This window comes from Entelurus aequoreus, linkage group LG04, assembly GCF_033978785.1.
Source record: "Entelurus aequoreus isolate RoL-2023_Sb linkage group LG04, RoL_Eaeq_v1.1, whole genome shotgun sequence".
Classification (NCBI taxonomy): Eukaryota; Metazoa; Chordata; class Actinopteri; order Syngnathiformes; family Syngnathidae; genus Entelurus; species Entelurus aequoreus.
In genome coordinates, this window is record NC_084734.1 from 90588947 (window position 1) to 90608230 (window position 19284).

Here is a 19284-nt window from a genome sequence, read left to right on the forward strand (position 1 = left end):
CCACAGGAACCTCTTGCAGCTCAACCCTTCAAAGACCAAGGAGCTGGTCATTGACTTTGGGAGGTCGAGTCCAAAGTCACAACCTATTGTGATCGAGGGAGTCGAGGTACAGACCGTGGACTCATTCAAGTACCTCGGGGTGTGGGTGGACAACAAGCTGGACTGGACTGTTAACACGGACCACTTGTACAGGAAAGGACAGAGTAGGCTGTACTTCCTGAGGAGGCTGCACTCCTTCAACGTCTGTAAAAAACTATTGTGGATGTACTACCAGTCTGTGGTTGCCAGTGTTCTGTACTACATCGTAGTGTGCTGGGGGGCAGTATATCTAAGAAGGACAGCTCCAGACTGGAGAAACTGATCAGGCGGGCCGGTTCTACGATCGGACTAAAACTGGACTCACTGGTGACGGTGGCAGAGAAGAGGACTGTGGAAAAACTAGTGAGCATCCTGGATGATGCCAGTCACCCTCTGCATACCGTTGTCAGTAGCCAGAGGAGCCTGTTCAGTGCTAGACTGCTTCATCCCAAGTGCAGGACTAATAGACTAAAAAACTCATTTGTCCCACACGCCATTAGACTGTACAACTCCTCTCTGGGAGGGAGGGGGGTATTAGAATGACGGGGATGCAAAACAATAACAGTGTAATACGTTTTCATAACATGGTCACTAATGCCTAGTTTCTCGTGTTATATTCTCATTTTACTGTTATATTTGTATCTCATTGATGCTTTTTGTTTTTATTCTATTGTAATATTTTTCTATTTTGTTTCCATTTATACCCCCATTATTTACTTTTTTAAATTCGATCTCAATTCTGTACATTGCTGCTGGAATTTTAATTTTCTTGAGGGAACTCTCCTGAAGGAATCAATAAAGTACTATCTATCTATCTATCTAAACCCAGATTCCGAACTAATAAAGGTCTCAACTCATTCTCTTTCTATGCCACATCAATGTGGAATGCGCTCCCAACAGGTATAAAAGAAAGGGCATCTCTATCCTCCTTCAAAACCGCAATAAAAGTTCACCTCCAGGCAGCTACAACCCTAAACTAACACCCTCCCCGGATTGCTAATAATCAAATGTAAACAATCAAATGCAGATACTTTTTCTTATGCCTTCTGATCTCTCTCTCTCTTTCTCTCCCTCTCTCTCTCTCTCTCTCTCTCTCTCTCTCTCTCTCTCTCTCTCTCTCTCTCTCTCTCTCTCTCTCTCTCTCTCTCTCTCTCTCTCTTTCTCTCTCCACTATCAATCAATCAATCAATGTTTATTTATAAGCCCTAAATCACAAGTGTCTCAAAGGGCTGTACAAGCCACAACGACATCCTCGGTACAGAGCCCACTACTTGATGTCCATATCCTCCCCCCCCCCCTCCACACCCCTGATTGTAAATAATGTAAATAATTCAATGTGATTATCTTGTGTGATGACTGTATTATGATGATAGTATATATGATAGTATATATCTGTATCATGAATCAATTTAAGTGGACCCCAACTTAAACAAGTTGAAAAACTTATTCGGTTGTTACCATTTAGTGGTCAATTGTACGGAATATGTACTTCACTGTGCAACCTACTAATAAAAGTCTCAATCAACCAATCAATCAAGGAAGAGCTGGACAAAGTGGCTGGGGAGAGGAAAATCTGGGCTTCCCTGCTTAGGCTGCTGCCCCAGCGACCCGACCTCGGATAAGCGGAAGAAGATAGATGAATGGATGGATATATATTATATAAAAATATAATATAATATAATATATCAGTATATATCGTATACTATATATATATAATATTACATATATGTTATATTTTATATTGCTACTACGGTACATTTTTAGTCTACTTTATACCTGTGTTATGCTTTCCATCCTTTGTAACTGAGCTACTGTGTGGAACAATTTCCCTTGTGGATCATTAAAGTTTGTCTAAGTCTATAGATGCATTTTTAATTTTCTTATTTTTTAAATGAAAGCCTACAATTAGAAGGGTTTTAATCAACAGATTAATGTGACTTTTTCCAAATCAATTAAAGGCAGTTACAATTGTAAATGCCACACTGTTGATTTTTAAAAAGTTATTTTATTTGCTGTTGTATTGAAACGCTGGCTGAATATCTGATATTAAGACAATTTTCTGTTCAAGTGTTGCCCTCAATACAAATGATTTACTTTTATCACCAACTTTTATTATAAACTAATTACAATTAATTATAGTCGTCGCATTTAACATATACACGTTAATTGTATTTATAATTAATACTGTGATCTGGGTCCGATCACATCTGTTTTAAGTTCTGATAACTTTATTTACAAAAAATAACATAAGATTCATTAAAACAATAAAACAAGTAGTTATATTTTCCTCCGTTCACTGCAGTATAACTGCTGATTCATACTCCAGGCCAAATGGGGGCGGTAATACTTCATTGAATACCAACCGCCAACATAACTACAAGAAAAAAAAGCAGAAGAAGAATTTAAAAAAGAGGCGGAAATATAAGAAAAGTCAGTCGAAGCAGTCTGAACGAAGTGCGTCTGTTCATTTATATAGTAGGTGTTTGATTTATTATTATTATTGTCTGTTGATAAGCAGCGCAAAAGGCCCATGTGTAGACCTAATTAATGTCTCATATATGTTTATGTAATCTAAACGAGAACCCGGCATCGCCTATGTAAAACGTAGTAATCGTAAGGGACCTTTACGAGCATGTACGAAATAAAGTTAAACCATAACTATCTATTAATAATAATGTTGGCTCGATTGGCAAACTTTTATTACTATGCTGTATTTTGTATGATGGGCTTAAACAGACGGCAATGATTTGTTTTCCATAATGCAAGTCTTTACTTTTCACAACATGAGGCAAAGCGACTCCAGGTTTTTTCGTCAACACTCGGGCATCTTCGGCGCAACATTTCTGTAGCCGAGAATCCAGCCTTGGAAAAAAAACAAAAAACTACATCGTACTAGCTCGTCTTGGTTATTGTACGGCCATAGAGGTGTGACGTCACGGCTGTCACACGCAAACAAATATCATTACATGTGTTCAACATCTCACCTACCAGGTGTTTCGTTTGGAACAATGGAGACATATGTTGCAGAAGGAAATCTATTTTCCTCAACAATTGGTTCAACAAAGATATTGTTTTGGTGAGTCAGCTTTTCAATAGGGAAGGTCAACTTTTTAATTGCCAAGAATTTCTCAACCATTTTGGGGTCCCTGTGACTCTTAGGCAATTTGCCGTTGTGTTTGGTGCCATTCCAACAGGTGTTGTTGTATTGTACAGGGTTTGCTCGCCTCCTCTTTCTGCTGTGAAAATTGTGAGTGGTCCACTTGACACTCCTGTGGGGAAACTTCGCTTTGATCAGAAAAACAACGTAGGGGTCCGCAGCTTGTTCCAGGATGATTGTGTGTCTGTCTCCTATATGTAATTGCGCTCTGGAATAATATTGTGAATGACATCTGCTGGGTCAAGACGTGGTCCCTTCCTGACAGGTACTTACCAACTAAGTCAAAGAGATGTATTTTGAAATCATTCATCGTTATTGCCCTGTGAAGACTGTGATGGTTGGATATAAGAAGGACATTGATGTTACCTGCACCTTATGTACTATGCATCCAGAGACTGTTTACCACCTGTTTTGGACTTGTTGAAGCGCTCGATCACTATGGCAGGGCATCTGTTGCTTCATCCTGGACAATATTCTTGACAAATTTGTGCTTTGTTTTAAAGATGTGAAATTTGGTTTTACACTGTATAAACAAAGGTTTGGAAGGGAATTTTCTCTTTCAAACCTCATTGTGCTATTGACTAAGTTTTGTATTAATGGATGTGGGTTTCTCAATGCCCGACCTGTCTTTTGTGCCTTTAAAGGGGAATTAGAGCTCTCCATTGGGACACTCTCTACCTCTAACAGCCAGAAAGCTGTGAGAACGAAGATGCTGTGTTCCAAATTTAAGTTGTTTACTGGAGTTGAGTGAGCCTATGGCTTTGCACTTTGTTTATTTTATATATATATATATATATATATATATATATATATATATATATATATATATATATATATATATATATATATATATATATATATATATATATATATATATATATATATATATATAGTATATATATATATATATATATATATATATATATATATATATATATATATATATATATATATATATATATATATATATATATATATATATATATATATATATGTATATATATATATATATATATATATATATATATATATATATATATATATATATATATATATATATATATATATATATATATATATATATATATATATATATATATATATATATATACATATATATATATATATATATATATATATATATATATGTTTTTTGCATTCTATTTTGGTTGCTTTGAATTTATAACCCCTGGCGCTGTTTTGTACTCTTTTTGTACTGTTTTGTGCTGTTTTTGTACTTATTTTGATTGTTGTTTCTTGTCTGTTTGTAAATGTTGAAATTTATAAATTAAAGTTTAAAAAAACAAAAAAACATTACATGTGTTCCCTCTTCACACAAATGTAAACATCTTCCTCATTAGCATGCCTCGTGTTATAGATGTCGAAACAAATTAGTGTAATATCTAATAGTAGTCATTTTAATTTACAATTTTTTAAGTGCCAATTAGAAAAAACAAGCTGCTGGCTTAACATATTCCTGTGTGGTACTTATAGATGGTCTGTAATTATATAGCGCTTTACTGTACCTGGAATAAAACCCAAAAGCGCTTTACATTATACATCACATTCACCCATTCACACACACAAATAGCGGAAGCTGCCATGTAAGGTGCTAACCACGGACCCATAGGAGCAGTAAGGGGTTTGGTATCTTGCTCAGGGACACCTTGACATGAGCCATGCCAAATTTTGTTGTAGGAAATCAGTACAACTCTGTACTAAAGGTTTTGTTCAGCTAAATCCTGTTATGAATACATGCAATTTAACAGCCGTAATGTGTGTCCATTTCAGATGTCTGACACAGCAACTGAGGATGAGGTACAGGGCCTCCGACGCCAGCTGAGGCAGAAGGAGGAGCAGATCCAGGAGGCTGCCCGTGCCGGCTTGGATCTTCTCAATCAGCTCATGGAAATGCAGACTAGGCTGGAGGAACAGAGAATAGATATGACAAGTGCTCTAGAGGTATGACATTACAAGTCTTGCCACTAAGTGAAAGTACTGTTTTTTCTAACTATAAGCCACACCAACTACATTTTAGAAGAAAACATAATGTTTCCATATATTAGCCACAACGGACTAAGCCGCAGATATATACGCTGTAAAATGAGTTATTTACACGGTAAGATTCTGTAAATATTTATTTACATACCATAATTGTTTCCAAACGGTGCCTGTAACACAGCAGTAAAACAACTGATCAAACAAAGCAGAAGTCATCGTCATGGACCCACTGGCTGCGAAAGCTTGCTCTCCAGTCAGCTAAAGAGACTCTAACTCCACGATGACGTGAATTTACTGAGGAATTTGTGAAACTGAAACAATACAAAACGAATGCTGTTGCAAGTTAATAATACTAAAACAGACCATTGTAAACGTGGCAGCATATTTGCTATTGCTAACGACTATAGCGTCATTACATTACGAAAGCACATAAAAATATGCATGAAAACACTCCTACAGACATCACACATAGGACAGTTTAGGAAGTATAAACAGTTTTAGTTATACTCTAGAACTTACAAACGTTGCTTGGATGAATGAAGTATCCATACAAATAGAACTCTACGGACGGCTAGAAGACTGAACGGCACACGGATAAAAAAAAAAAAAAAAAAGCACTGCAGGTAAATGGAAGGACACTGCAACACCTGCCGTGAGTGAAGTCGTCCAAAAGATGGCGCCATTGCACAATCAACAAAACACCCTCTCTGTGTTTTTGCTTATTTATTTATTTTTTGTAAAATTATTTTTTGGTGTCCACCAGCGAAGAAAAATCTAGAAATTTGCCGCACAGTTCAAAGTGTAGGAAAAAAGTAGCAGCCTTATAGTCCGGAATTTACGGTACTTTTCTTTTATGGTTAAGTCAACTAAATTTTGACTCAGATCTCATTGGGAAATGTCAAAAATATACCAGTATTTTGATACCAAGACGATACCAACACACAAAACAATACATTGATACTTGCTTTTTTCAGTATCCTCTGTACCAAATACTGTATAACACTTTTTCCTCAGTGAGCTGCGTTGATTCTTTGTGTGAACACCAAGCAGTCAGCGCCTGCTGTCTTCACAAAATGAGCCAGTGTTTCCCATATTTTTATTTAAAAAAGTATTTGTGTCACAAATACTTATTTGGTGTTTTTTGCTCATAAACGGATTATAATGGAACTATGGCGGTATATATCGTAACTCCGCTTGCCAAAACACCTCATACACACAAGCTTTGCCAGAGAATAAGATGTAGCAGAAAGGATCTGTGATGTCAATTGAGCAACTTTGTTGCTATATTTAGCATTACGGTTGCACAATTTTAAACAAATAATGTATCTGAAAACTCGATTTTTGATTGCAATTTTTTGGGCAAAAACTACAAAAGTTCCTGTGTTGCTGAAAGCTGCTTTTCCTGCATTATTAAAACAAGTAGCAAACAACATTCTGCATGTGGTAGTTTGCGCTCTTTTTGGACTTGTGGACCGCTTGGATTTGATGACCAAATAAATGCAATATGCAAGACACGCTCCTCTTTGACTTTTAATGTACACCTCTCCTCGCTAAATATAACGTACAAGTCGCAAAATCGGCTCCATAGAACCTTTCTGCTGCGTCTTCTCTGGCATAGCAGGTACAATTATAAATGAAAAATAGTTGTTATTGTCACTTATTAGCATATTAATAACCACATTAGTGTGTGTTTTGATGTACTGAGTGGTTATAGAACACTGCTGTTCTTTTTTAAATGTATAGTAACCTCTTCGCAGCTGCTACTGCAATTTAGATTCAGTGCAGGAAGATGTTGAAGCACAGTAATTGTAAATACTTGACACTTTAAAACACTTCTCAAAAAAGTAGTCAATTTAAAAGTACATGGATTCTGTTTTTTTAATTTTTTTATTGTAGTATAAAAAAAGTATGGAGAATGGTGGAAATTCATCTGTATCAACTACTGAAATGCTGGTATTGTGACAACCCTACTGCTAACAAGGCTTTCTACAACAAGTACTGATTCACCCTATGTATAGGTAGCAACACTTATTCAGCTTTAATACAAATTAATGTATATAATTGTTTTCTTACATTTAGTTTCTCTTACAAGAAAAGCCACACAAAAATGGTATAGAGCTTTCCTTTTATTTTGTAAGTAAATCAGCAGGGGATCAATTACTTATTTTTTTTCACATTAATTGGAACATAACTGTAGAAAACATGCAGAGTAAGTATTAAAGTTGTGGCTCTCACTCAATTAGTGCAGGCTCAGAGTAGGCATTCATTATGAACATGTTCATAACCAGCTATTATTCTGTCTCTGATGTATGTTAGGGTCTTGAGCAAGACAAGTATACTCTGCAGAGGGAAGTGGAGCTGAAATCCAAGCTCCTTGATTCTTTGCAATCAGAATTTGACTATTTGAAGAAGCAGCAGAGACAGAAGATGGACAAGGAAACGGAGCAACTGGAGAGGAGCCATAAGACAACACTGAATGAGCTCAACAACAAGGTATAACAACACACTCTTTAAATGTAATACAGTGTAAAACAGTGCTTCTCAACTATTTTCTGTTACGCCCCCCCCTGTAAAGAAGAAAATATTTTGCGTCCCCTACTCTCCACCGTGACTGTATATAGTATAATTTGTGTATAAAATTGTTATAACTATATTGGAACATAACTGTATAAAACATGCAATGTGAGTATTAAAGTAGTAGCTCTCACTCAATTAGTGCAGGCTCAGAGTAAGCATTCATTATGAACATGTTCATAACCAGCTAAAGTGGAAAAGTGTTCTGTGGTCTACGAGTCCACATTTCAAATTGTTTTTGGAAACTGTGGACGTCAAGTCCTCCGGTCTAAAGAGGAAAAGAACCATCCAGATTGTTATAGGCGCAAAGTTCCAAAAGCCAGCATCTGTGATGGTATGGGGGTGTATTAGTGCCCAAGGCATAGGTAACTTACACTTCTGTGAAGGCACCATTAATGCTGAAAGGTACATTCAGGTTTTGGAGCAACATGTGTTGCCATCCAAGCAATGTTATCATGGACGCCCCTGCTTATTTCAGCAAGACAATGTCAAGTCACATTCTGCACGTGTTACAACAGCGTGGCTTTTTAGTAAAAGAGTGCGGGCCGGGTGCTAGACTGTCCTGGTTGTAGTCCAGACCTGTCTCCCATTGAAAATGTGTGGCGCATTATGAAGCGTAAAATACGACAACGAAGACATAATGAAATGAAACAAGTCAACTGCAAATAATATAAGGGATTTTGTAGGGACATGCTACCGAGTATTCTTCTGCATATTATTTTACTGTGCGCATAACTAGTTTTTGTTTTTTTAACATGAAGACTTTCTATATCGTATGTGTTTTGTATTTTACAATACTGTATCTTTTATATTCAGACAAGTGTTTTTGCATTCATCACTTGATTAATTTGTTTCTCTTAGATGCTGGGATTACAATCTTCTTTGGATGAGACACGGCTAAATGAGAAACAGTTGAAAGAAAAACTTGATGTTCAGACCGAGGTGCTGCATAACAAGATGGAGGAGTTACGTGTTCTCAATCAACACACTCCATGTTCACCAACATCAGAGTTACTGGAGTTGCAAAACAAGGTCTTGCATTTGGAGAAGATCAAGGTGAAGGAGACATATCATACAACATGTTGCATATTGCATGTGTTAAATCATTGGTGTCTTCTAGTTGGAGTTGGAACTTGCACAAAAGACATCAAAGTACAGGGAACAACAGCTGCAGTTGACCAATAGCAGCTTACAGCACAATCTGCAGAAAATCACAGAGGAGAGCAACAAAGAAGTTGCCACCTGGCAGAAGGCATTAGAGGTAGGTACAGTATGTTTTAGTAGCTCCCATTCTGATGCATTGTTATGCATCAAGTATGGTGACAAAAGTCTTGTGCGTAAAAACCATACTGCGTGCGCGCAGACTCTCACGATGTGTCTTTCACTTTCTTTACATGCACAACTTTTCACCCTTTTGCAACTTACTGTAGGTGCGGGCATTGAATAGACGGCCCAACAACTCCCCTCCTTTCTGATTGTTGACTTTTAATGTATATAGACTGCCTCCTGGTCAGAGACAGTCCAGAGGCACCACATCCGATGCCCACGCAATGCTGTAGCGCAGGGGTCCCCAAACTACGGCCTGTGGGCCGTTTCCGGCCCGCCAGCGTCCAAAATCAGGCCCGCGGGAAGTCACAAGTATAAAAAGAAAAGAAAAAAAATATTTTTCTGTCTTTTCTTATCCACTTTGTACCGCTTGCTACTCACGGTGTCTCCTAGCCGCTCAGGCAAATCATATTGTCTAAAAATGCATTTTCTCATCGATAACGTGACATCATCGCGCGTGCGGAAAGTGCGCTATATATGTCTATATATATATATATATATATATATGCATACTGTATATACATATACACAGCCCGGCCAAATTGTTTTAACCCAATGCGGCCCCCAAGTCAAAAAGTTTGGGGACCCCTGCTTTAAAATATCCACTGTGACCGAGTGAGTTGAGTTGGAGTTTTCCAAAAGCTCTATTTTCAAGTAAAACAACCAACGTTTGTAACATGTTTTTAAAAGATCTGTGTTGGTGTGAACAAAGCCTCTTCTATTGTGATAAAACCTCTCTTCTGCTGGATTTTTCATTCATTTGAATTTCATAATTTTCACAGCTAAAGACAACATCTGAAGGTTTTGTGCAATTTTTTTTAAATCTAAATTTGAATTGTTGATTTTCTCCTCTTGCAGGTCGAATAAAAAGGATGCTAGTTTAACAACACAATGTCAAAAACGACGAGACCACATACTTATTTGCCTCTCCTCTGTGCCACAGGAATGTCGGGAGGCCAACCGAGAACTCCAGATGCATTTGGACACCTTCCTTCAACAAGCCCAGGACCCAGACAGTAAAGGCAACTCTCTCTTTGCTGAGGTAAGATCAGAACTCTCAAATACTTACTGCATTTCTAGAGGACTTGATGTACCACTTTTGCTTCAAGTTGCCTTCATAGTCAGATCGGTCTTGAATTTGACAAGGTTTTTAACAACATCCCTACAAAACGAACAAGTGAACTTATCAAGTGTGAAATGATACAGCCATGCAAATATTTGGTCATAAGTCTTTCAGGGGGCTCTTCAAAGCAGGCTGATTGGAGTATAAGAGAGTTTCTCCACTACGACTTGTTAGCTACAGCTGTGCTCAGACATATTGTACATAATTGTGCAAAAATGCTTTTCTCCAAAGTTTTGAACTAAGCTCGGGGGTCAGTATTGTGTCATTCCTGGGCTGGATTTGGCCCCTGTGCTGCCAGTTGAAAAGTCCTGTGCTAGGGCTGCACGATTAATCGGCATCGAATTGATATTTTAATTAGTGCGATAAATAGCTGCAAGAAGCTGAAGGTTTTTTTTTCTCCTCCGTCACCAGCATTTGAGTGACAGAAATGTTCGCCAATCAGAATTGTTGAGTCTTGCGTTATTTGCCTCCTGGCCAACCAAAAGGGTTTAAAGAAACAGCAAGTGTGAGTGCGCTGCAGTGGAAGCAGCCAGTATGCTAATAACAAACACCGATTGCTCCTTGTTAAAATGTTTAATGGTGAATAGGCATGGGCTGATAGTCAATAAGTCAATCAATTAAAAAATATATATAAACATGATGTTGAAATACTTTACCAGCGTCAATAAACTGCTATGTCTTTGTGTTTGTTTTCTTTGTGAACTGGGAAGAAAGAGAAAGAGGTCTCACACTGTGCATCGCTCTCAGCACGATTGTTTAACGATTAAATTAACTAAACAGAGTGAACCCTCTTCTTAGTCTTTTACAATCTTTGTCCTGGTCGGCAGAGAGCAACACCACTCTCTTACACAATTACACACTCAGGAAGCACGACACTGAGCCTCACTCCTCACAACTCACTAGTGAGAAGTTCTGCAAAGTAACAAAAATTAAGAGAAACAAACATGATAACATAGCCAAATGTCTCGTTGTCGGAATATTTCAGATTCAAATCGGATCGGCAGTATGAGCTCATCAACACAGACGAATGAGAGAGAATGCGGTGATCACGTGACTGTAACAAAAAAAGACAACCCGACGTAATTTTTCCAACAGGAAAAAAAAAGCACTTTAAGATGTTCAATGTTTATTTAAATTACATTTTTGCTTACAGAAATGAGAATCCATTTTATTTTTTTGTTTGGTTATTTAGGATAACAAAGTTATTTACCTTCTAATTACAGTACAATGGTAAACAATTATACAGTAATGACAAATAAAAATGTATATCCTTTTAAAGCAGCGCTAAATACATTTTCAACCGTGGAATAAAGAAATCTCCCGCTGGTTTTCTTTGCTTCAAACCTGCATCCGCCCCGATACATTCTTGGTAGTAGCGTCATGTTTGTAGCGCAATCGAAGATCTTTTCTTGATAGTGTCTGCTATTTAACATCAGCATAGCCATTAGAGATGTAATAATTGTGCGAATATGACAGCCTGTCAGAAATGTCACTATGACGCTATATGCGCTAGTAGTTATCATGGGAAATGTGGTCTTCTACTGGCAAAACACTACCGCTTTGAAAGTTCTTAAGTGGGGCTTTTAAAGTAAATTGTTGCATATTGTTCTAATTTGTGGCACATTGAGACAAGCATATGTTGATTGGCAGTCTAAAAGTAACATGTCTTCCTTCACTTGTTAGTTTTGTTTATTTATATGTATAAAATATAAAAATCGCAATTTTGTAAAGAAAAATTGCAATTACTTTTTTTCTCAAATTGGTGCAGGCCTAGTGTGTGTTCGCCTATCTTCATGTGTTCATTTAAATTATATATTACAAATATTGTGCTGTTCTCTAATCGAATGTATACAGACATGATATAACATTGCTCTGTTCATGTGTACATATTTTTCTGCACTTCAGTTGGAGGATAAACGATCTGAAATGGAGAGAAAACTCATCAGCATGAAAGTCCAGTATGAGTCTCTTCAAACACAACATGCTTTCAACAAACAGCAGTTGCAGCGCATGAAGGTAACTCAATATTCAATATTAATGTACACTATTATGTATTCTCCTTTGCATTTTAATTATAGTAATGCTAGTAAACACTACAAAAAAACTAACAAATCTGTGGAACATTACATGGGACATGTGAGTGTCAAAACAGCCAAAAGAGGTTGGTAGATAAGAATACATCTAAAGGTAAAATATAGTGTAGAAATGCACCCAATTGTAGGAAATCATCCATCCATTTTTACAGCTTGTCCCTAATTTTGAATTACAAAATGATATTTTCTGAAAGGGTTTTCACATGCCTGAATACTGTATGTGTGTTCTTCAGGTCCAGATTGCCACACTGATGCAGCTCCTGGGTTCAAGGGCCGACCCCTCTCAAGTGGAGAGACTGCAGTCAATGCTCTCTGAGAAGAATGAAGAGATACATCATTTGATGGGCAAGCTGCAGAAACTAGAGAAGTTGGAGGTGAGTGATGATCATCTAGAATTTGCAGATAATCTGGCGAGTTTACTGTCTTTCTCTATGTGTCAACTATTACTGATAAATACATTCACCTTTACCTTTCTGGTAGGGAAAGAAAATATTAACTTCACAATGTAATCGATTGATGGCTGATACTTTAAAAAGAGTAAAATATATATAAAACTAAATGAATATAAATTTAACTACCGTAATTTCCGGACTATAAGCCGCACCTGACTATAAGCCGCACCAGCTAAATTTAGGGGAACATACAGATTGCTCCATATATAAGCCGCACCCGACTATAAGCCGCAGGGTTTTGATGTGTAATTAGCGTAGTATATAGGGGTTCCTGCTACCACGGAGGGGATTGTCGGGACAGAGATGACTGTTTGGGAACGCAAAGCGTCCCATTTATTAACAATAAATCTTTCAATCATTCAATCAAATTTTCACATCTTTGACATGGCGAACAGCATTCGTGCAGAGTACAAATAATACAACGGTGCAAAGTAATACAAAGTGCTCACCTGTACGTTATCAAAATAACCAGCCTACTGGTATATGAAAAGTCAGTCTTTAATCATTGTGTCATCGTCTTCCTCCTGCGTACTAAAACCACCGAAATCCTCTTCGTCGGTGTCGGAGAAGAACAGGCCGTAAATAAGCCGCACCCTTGTATAAGCCGCAGGGACCAGAACGAGGGGAAAAAGTAGCGGCTTATAGTCCGGAAATTACGGTAATTATTTTATTCACTCATTTTCTACTCTGGTTGTCTTCATTGGTCAGAGCTGGAGCTTACAAATTATATACTCAAGTAAAGAAATCATACATACATCTATATTCTATACACCCTGGACTGATCACCAGTCAATCACAGTACACATATATGCACACATGCATACAGACTATAGACAATTTACACTATACAATTTATAACATGTATTTTTTTAACTCCATAAATAGTGTAGAGTGTTTTTTTAGTCCAGAATGTGTTTTATTTGATTCATTATTGAAGTACTTTATGATAAATATTTCGAGGTGAGCTTTCCAGCATTTTTTAATCCTCTATTATGACACATCAAATGAGTTTTCATGCACATGGTTCAAAAACCATAGTGAAATTAGAACATCATTTTATAAAGGTTAATTATATTGTGCACTGACAAAAAATTAATAAACAAATACAACTTTTCACAATGTCTTTTCTTCCACTTTTATAAGCACAGCGCCATATTAAAATAAGATACAGTATTTCACTATATTTAGCAAGTATCAACTATGTTTGTCTGCAGGTATTGCTGAAGACCCAGGAGAGTAATCAACCAACAGCCAGTGATGGCCAGGATGAAACATATTATACTGACCTGCTGAAAATGAAACTTGACAATACAATGTGAGTAAAGTTGTTTTCACTCTAAAATGTTTTATGCCTGGTGCCCACTTGGATATTACTTTTTTAATGTTTATTCTAAATGTTTATGTTTAGGAGTCAAGCTTTTTGTATTTGCAAGTTTATGACCAGTATACTTATCAACATTCATACTTTTATCAAAATAATCTACACAAAAAGGTATATGCATACAAAACAGGTAATGAAACAAGAAATTAAGGTGTAATAAATTAAAGCAGTGCTCGTTGGGGACTATTATAGTAGGAGTAGCTAGCTCAACAATGCAGTTTGTATTATGTAATCAATATTTGTGTGTGCGTGTGTGTGTTTGTTTGTGTGTGAGCAGTAAGGATGTGGAACGTTTAGGAGATGAACTTTCCCTGCAAAGGATGAAGTCCTTGTCAGAAAGCCAGAAAGCCCTGGAACTGGAGAGGAAGCTCTTCTCCTCTGAACGTCATGTTAAAAAGGTACATAGATAAAGACTTACCGTATGTGTGTGATCGTGCGTATCAATGATACACCCACACCACAAAAATACATTTAAAATCATCCAAATCACATCAATAATGTATTATTTCTTGTTAGTGATGATCAAAGACTTCAACTATTTATTCCACCAAAAAAGAGTTCATAGCAACAGCAGAAAAGGTTTGACTGCATCGACAGATAAATTGATAGATATTAATCAATAGACTTTATGCATTTTTCACTTAGCCTTTATATGGCCCGTCAACTTTTTGGATTTGTGTTTTACTACGGTAGCATCCCAGCAAAGCCATGAAGTATTTGTTTGATTCAATGTTTCTGTTTCCTCCTACAGGCCCAGAGCGATATAATCAGACTACAGCTTAAAGTGGAGGAGCTCCAATACAAATATGAACCCAAAGGTAATTAGATTGTTAGCGTTTTAAGCTATAAGTTACATATAATGCATCAGGATAGGTTTTTGGTTATTTAACACAGCCTCACTTACACAATATGTTATAGCCTATTTCAAAACACGTTTGCAAATGTATTATATACAAAGAAGAAAAGTTTGCAGATACATTGGGTTTTTATTGCTTTTTGTTATTTTTTTTGCAGAAACAAATGTTAGCTCATCCAAGCATGGACGGAAAGAGAAACTACCTGTTGATCCTGCCCTGCCTTCTGAAAATGCTGGACTTGATAAGAACAAGGAAACGGACATCACACAAGCTGTGATTTCTGAGATGGACACACGTCTTGCTGCTGAGACAACATGCTTGTCAGAAGGTGTGCTGGACTTCCCAACTATATCTGCTAGTTAGTGTGATGACAAAATGTTTTCTTTTTGCTTTGACTTAGATGTCCACCTGGAGCCTAAACCTGCAAAATGTACAAAGATTTGTGAGGATGACCCTGCATTCATTCCTAATCCCAGGTCAGAGTTTGGAGTGTGAACAGCAGTGTTCATGCAGTATTAAATAGGAATGTTCCGATCATGCAGCAATGTACAGACATCCTGAATGACAATCAATGCTTCCCATTCAACCTGATGGAGCTTAAGAGGTGCTGCAAAGAGGAATGGACGAAACTCCCAAAAAATAGGTGTACCAAGCTTGTGGTATCGTATTCAAAAAGACCTGAGGCTGTAATTGATGCCAAAGGTGCATCAACAAAGTATTTAGCAAAGGCAGTGATCACTTATATACATTAGATTTTTTTATTTTTTTTATACATTTGCAGCATTTTTTTCACGTTTGCTTTATGGGGTATTGTCTGTAGAATTTTGAGAAGAACATGTTTTAATTTCATTTTGGAATAAGGCTGTAACATAACAAAATGTGTAGCATTGTGAATACTTTCCGGATGACTGTATACTACCCTTTATATCGACACCTCTTACATGTTGTGTAGTGACTTTGGCAATGTAGACACACTAAAAGTTATTGTTATGTTATCCTCTCTCTATACTCTTATTAACCATCTACACTTCTTAAAATTTACTAAGCACTTATTTCTTAATGTTTTTTAAAGCTACCTTAGCTTAGCTATTAATGTGCCTGCTCCAGAGGCCTGCTCCTGGCTTTCTCTCTGTATGTAACATATTGAGCCTCGTCCTTACGGATAGTGATACTTGATAATGACACTTAAGATACTCAGAAGTGCAGTTTAATTAATGGAGGTGATTATTATTAGCTTAGTGGAGCATCTCCACACTGTGTATGGAGACTCGTAATTAACTGCAATCCGTTTGTCAGCCAGAGAGGATCAGGGTTTGTGATTGCATTTAAAGACACTAATCTGCAATGGCCGATCACATACTGTTTTTTTCATGAAAATCGACCGATAACAATCGGTGGCTGCTCGATCGGGACATTCCTAGGTGTTAAACATACATTAATTCACTGCACAACGTATCATTTATCATATACTGGCAGTTTGTTATAACTCTATAAACTTTGTCAGAAAAGATACAGTAAATAAATACTGAAGAAAATTCCAGTTCACCAATTGCAAAAACGAACTATTTGATCCCCTGCTGATTTTTTATGTTAACAAATATATGAACAATCCATTATTTTATGGTAGAGATACATGATATAAAAAAGTACATGAATTGAAGGTTGTACAGTAAATTAATTTGACTGAGTAAAATAAGCATTTTACCTCTTACCAAGGAGCAAGCATTGTGACCCAGAGTGTTTATGTTCTTAAAACACACACATAAGTCCTGTACCTTTTAAGAAACTATTATACTACTAATCTCTACTCATTATGTGTAAAATACACTTGTCACACTAACACTCCCTCCATAAGGGTAAATTTAGTAAACAGGGGAAATAAGATTTTTCCCCAACTGAATGTGGTTATGAAGCAGTATTATTGGTGTGTTGAATTATTTAATTGGGTCTTCTTGTCATCCTCAGCTGTCATGTGGCAGACTGCAGTGTAATGAAAAGGAAGGATGACCAAGAGCAACACCAGGAAAAGAAAAGGAAAGGTCAAAGAGTTGAGGTGATCCATGTGGGATCTGGAAGCACTTTGGAAAATCAGTGTTCTCAGCAGTAGAAATGTTATTGTACCTTTTACACTATGAATATTTATACACAGTAAGTATACAGTATATCACACTGTTGTTGTAGTAACTGGAACAACTTCTCACTGCAAAATATTTTCAAAATAATTGAATATTACTTTCAATTACTTTCAAAACATCTTATATTGACAATAAAGTATATATTTATGCTTTTGTGTAAACTATTCTATTAGTAATTTTAGTTTTTTCTGGGTACACATTACTACTACTACTACTACTACAGTATTTATTGTTAATGTAAAAATATAACTAGGCCAAAGTTGTTGTGGCATAAGATGACTTCTGTTCTTTTTGTTGGTTACGCTGCTAATCTTTGGCAGCTTAGTCACAGGTGACCATGCTTATTTACGCTCTTGTGTCAGACACTTATTTCGATTTGATGTTTAATTTTTTTATTTAATTTATTTTAAAAATATTTAATAATTTAAATCGTTTTGTCATCCTATTTTAGTCAATTATTAGTAATATATTTTCAGTTTTAATGAGTGTTGTAATTATACAATGCACATATTTAATTATAATTTTCACATTTTAACTTGATGTTTTGTTGATACGGTACATTCATGTTTGTTGACAACGCCTAGCATGGCTGTACAAGCCAATTCTTGAGTGACAGTCCCTGTTGCACTTAGTGCAAACATGTGTAGAGACTTCATCCCGCTCCTGCTGTGCGATGGTATTTGCAGTACGTTTCCTCCTGTCTCTCTTCTCCTCTGCGAGCTGGCCTCTCCTCAAATCAGCCTCTGCAATACCCCGTCTAACCGCTTGACGCCAGACATTTCGGTTCTCCGCCTGTATCTCCCAGCTGTCTAAGGGAATATTACACGCCTTCAGATCTCTCTTGCATGCGTCCTTGAACCGGAGGGAGGGACGACCAACAAGTCTGGAACCAGCAGCCAGTTGTCCATACATACTGTCCTTGGGAAGCCGTCCGTCCTCCATCCGCCGAACATGTCCCAGCCATCGAAGACGGCGCTGGCTAAGAAGAGAGTTCATGCTATGGATATTAGCCCGCTGAAGAATGACACTGTGTGGAATATAGTCCTGCCAACTAATACCAAGGATACGTTTGATGCACCGCATGTGGAAAGCGTTAACTCGACGCTCTTGTCTCATGTAAGTAGTCCAGGTCTCGCTTCCGTAGAGTAAAGTGCTGAGAATGCAGGCCTGATAAACTCGGATCTTTGTATGTTGAGTAAGAGCGTTGTTTTCCCATACTCGCTTTGCTAGTTTAGCCATGATGGTATTTGCCTTTCCAAGCCTCCTGTCAAGTTCAACATCAAGCGAGAGTTTATTGCTGATTGTCGAGCCTAGGTATATAAAATTATCTACTACTTCTAAAGTGACACCATTCATCTTGATAGCAGGTTTTGCAGCACCTTGAACACTGACATTGGTTTTCTGCAGGCTAACTGTAAGTCCAAACTGTTCACAAGCATTCGCAAAACAATCACTTAGACGTTGTAAGGCTTCTTTGGGGTTGGTAACAAGAGCAGCATCGTCTGCAAAAAGCATCTCTCGGATTAACACTGACCTCCTTTTGGTTTTCGCACGTAATCTTGCCAGATTGAACAATTTGCCGTCAGACCGTGTGTGTAGATAGACACCCTCAATGGATGTGTCAAAAGCGTAGGACAGGAGTATAGAGAAGAATATTCCAAAAAGAGTTGGTGCTAAGACACAGCCCTGCTTAACACCACTGTTGATAGAGAAGGAGTCAGAACAAGATCCATCATACAAGATTGTTCCCTTCATGTTGGAATGGAAAGAGATCAACATGCTGAGTAGTTTTGGAGGACATCCAATCTTTTGTAGTAGCTTGCTAATAAAACTCCAGTATTGTCTGTGAAGTAAAACGTATATAGACATGAAGCCAAAAGATTTGTTTTTTCATCTATTAAACATCAAATTAATAAAAAACTATGATCAAGCTTACGTGTTATTCTAGTCTTAATTAGCTATGGTAAGTTCAGTCAGATTTTATTTGGTGTTAGTTTATAGATAATACATTAGTGCAGTATGATAAACATGAAAGGCATGCACATGTGAGGTTGGAGTGTATTCCTTAACTAGAATGTGCAATTTTGGCAGAAATTGCGTGTAAATG

At 37.1% G+C, this 19284-nt stretch overlaps 1 protein-coding gene across 2 annotated transcripts; it reads left to right on the forward strand.

The window, feature by feature from the left end:
• Positions 1 to 2418: 2418 nt before the first annotated feature.
• On the forward strand, positions 2419 to 17366 carry LOC133648050 (protein Spindly-like). Of its 2 annotated transcripts, XM_062043829.1 has the most exons (15): positions 2491 to 2553; positions 3070 to 3154; positions 5027 to 5197; positions 7553 to 7729; positions 8672 to 8866; positions 8931 to 9071; positions 10080 to 10178; positions 12165 to 12275; positions 12586 to 12726; positions 14019 to 14119; positions 14463 to 14583; positions 14937 to 15003; positions 15200 to 15370; positions 15443 to 15518; positions 17008 to 17366. In XM_062043829.1, exons 3-15 carry the CDS (start codon positions 5027 to 5029, stop codon positions 17147 to 17149), a joined length of 1713 nt encoding a protein of 570 aa, XP_061899813.1. In that variant the 5' UTR covers positions 2491 to 2553; positions 3070 to 3154; the 3' UTR covers positions 17150 to 17366. The 2 variants fall into 2 exon arrangements, with proteins under 2 accessions (XP_061899814.1, XP_061899813.1); XM_062043830.1 differs by lacking the exon at positions 3070 to 3154 and having other exon boundaries at positions 2419 to 2553; positions 17008 to 17364.
• Positions 17367 to 19284: the final 1918 nt, after the last annotated feature.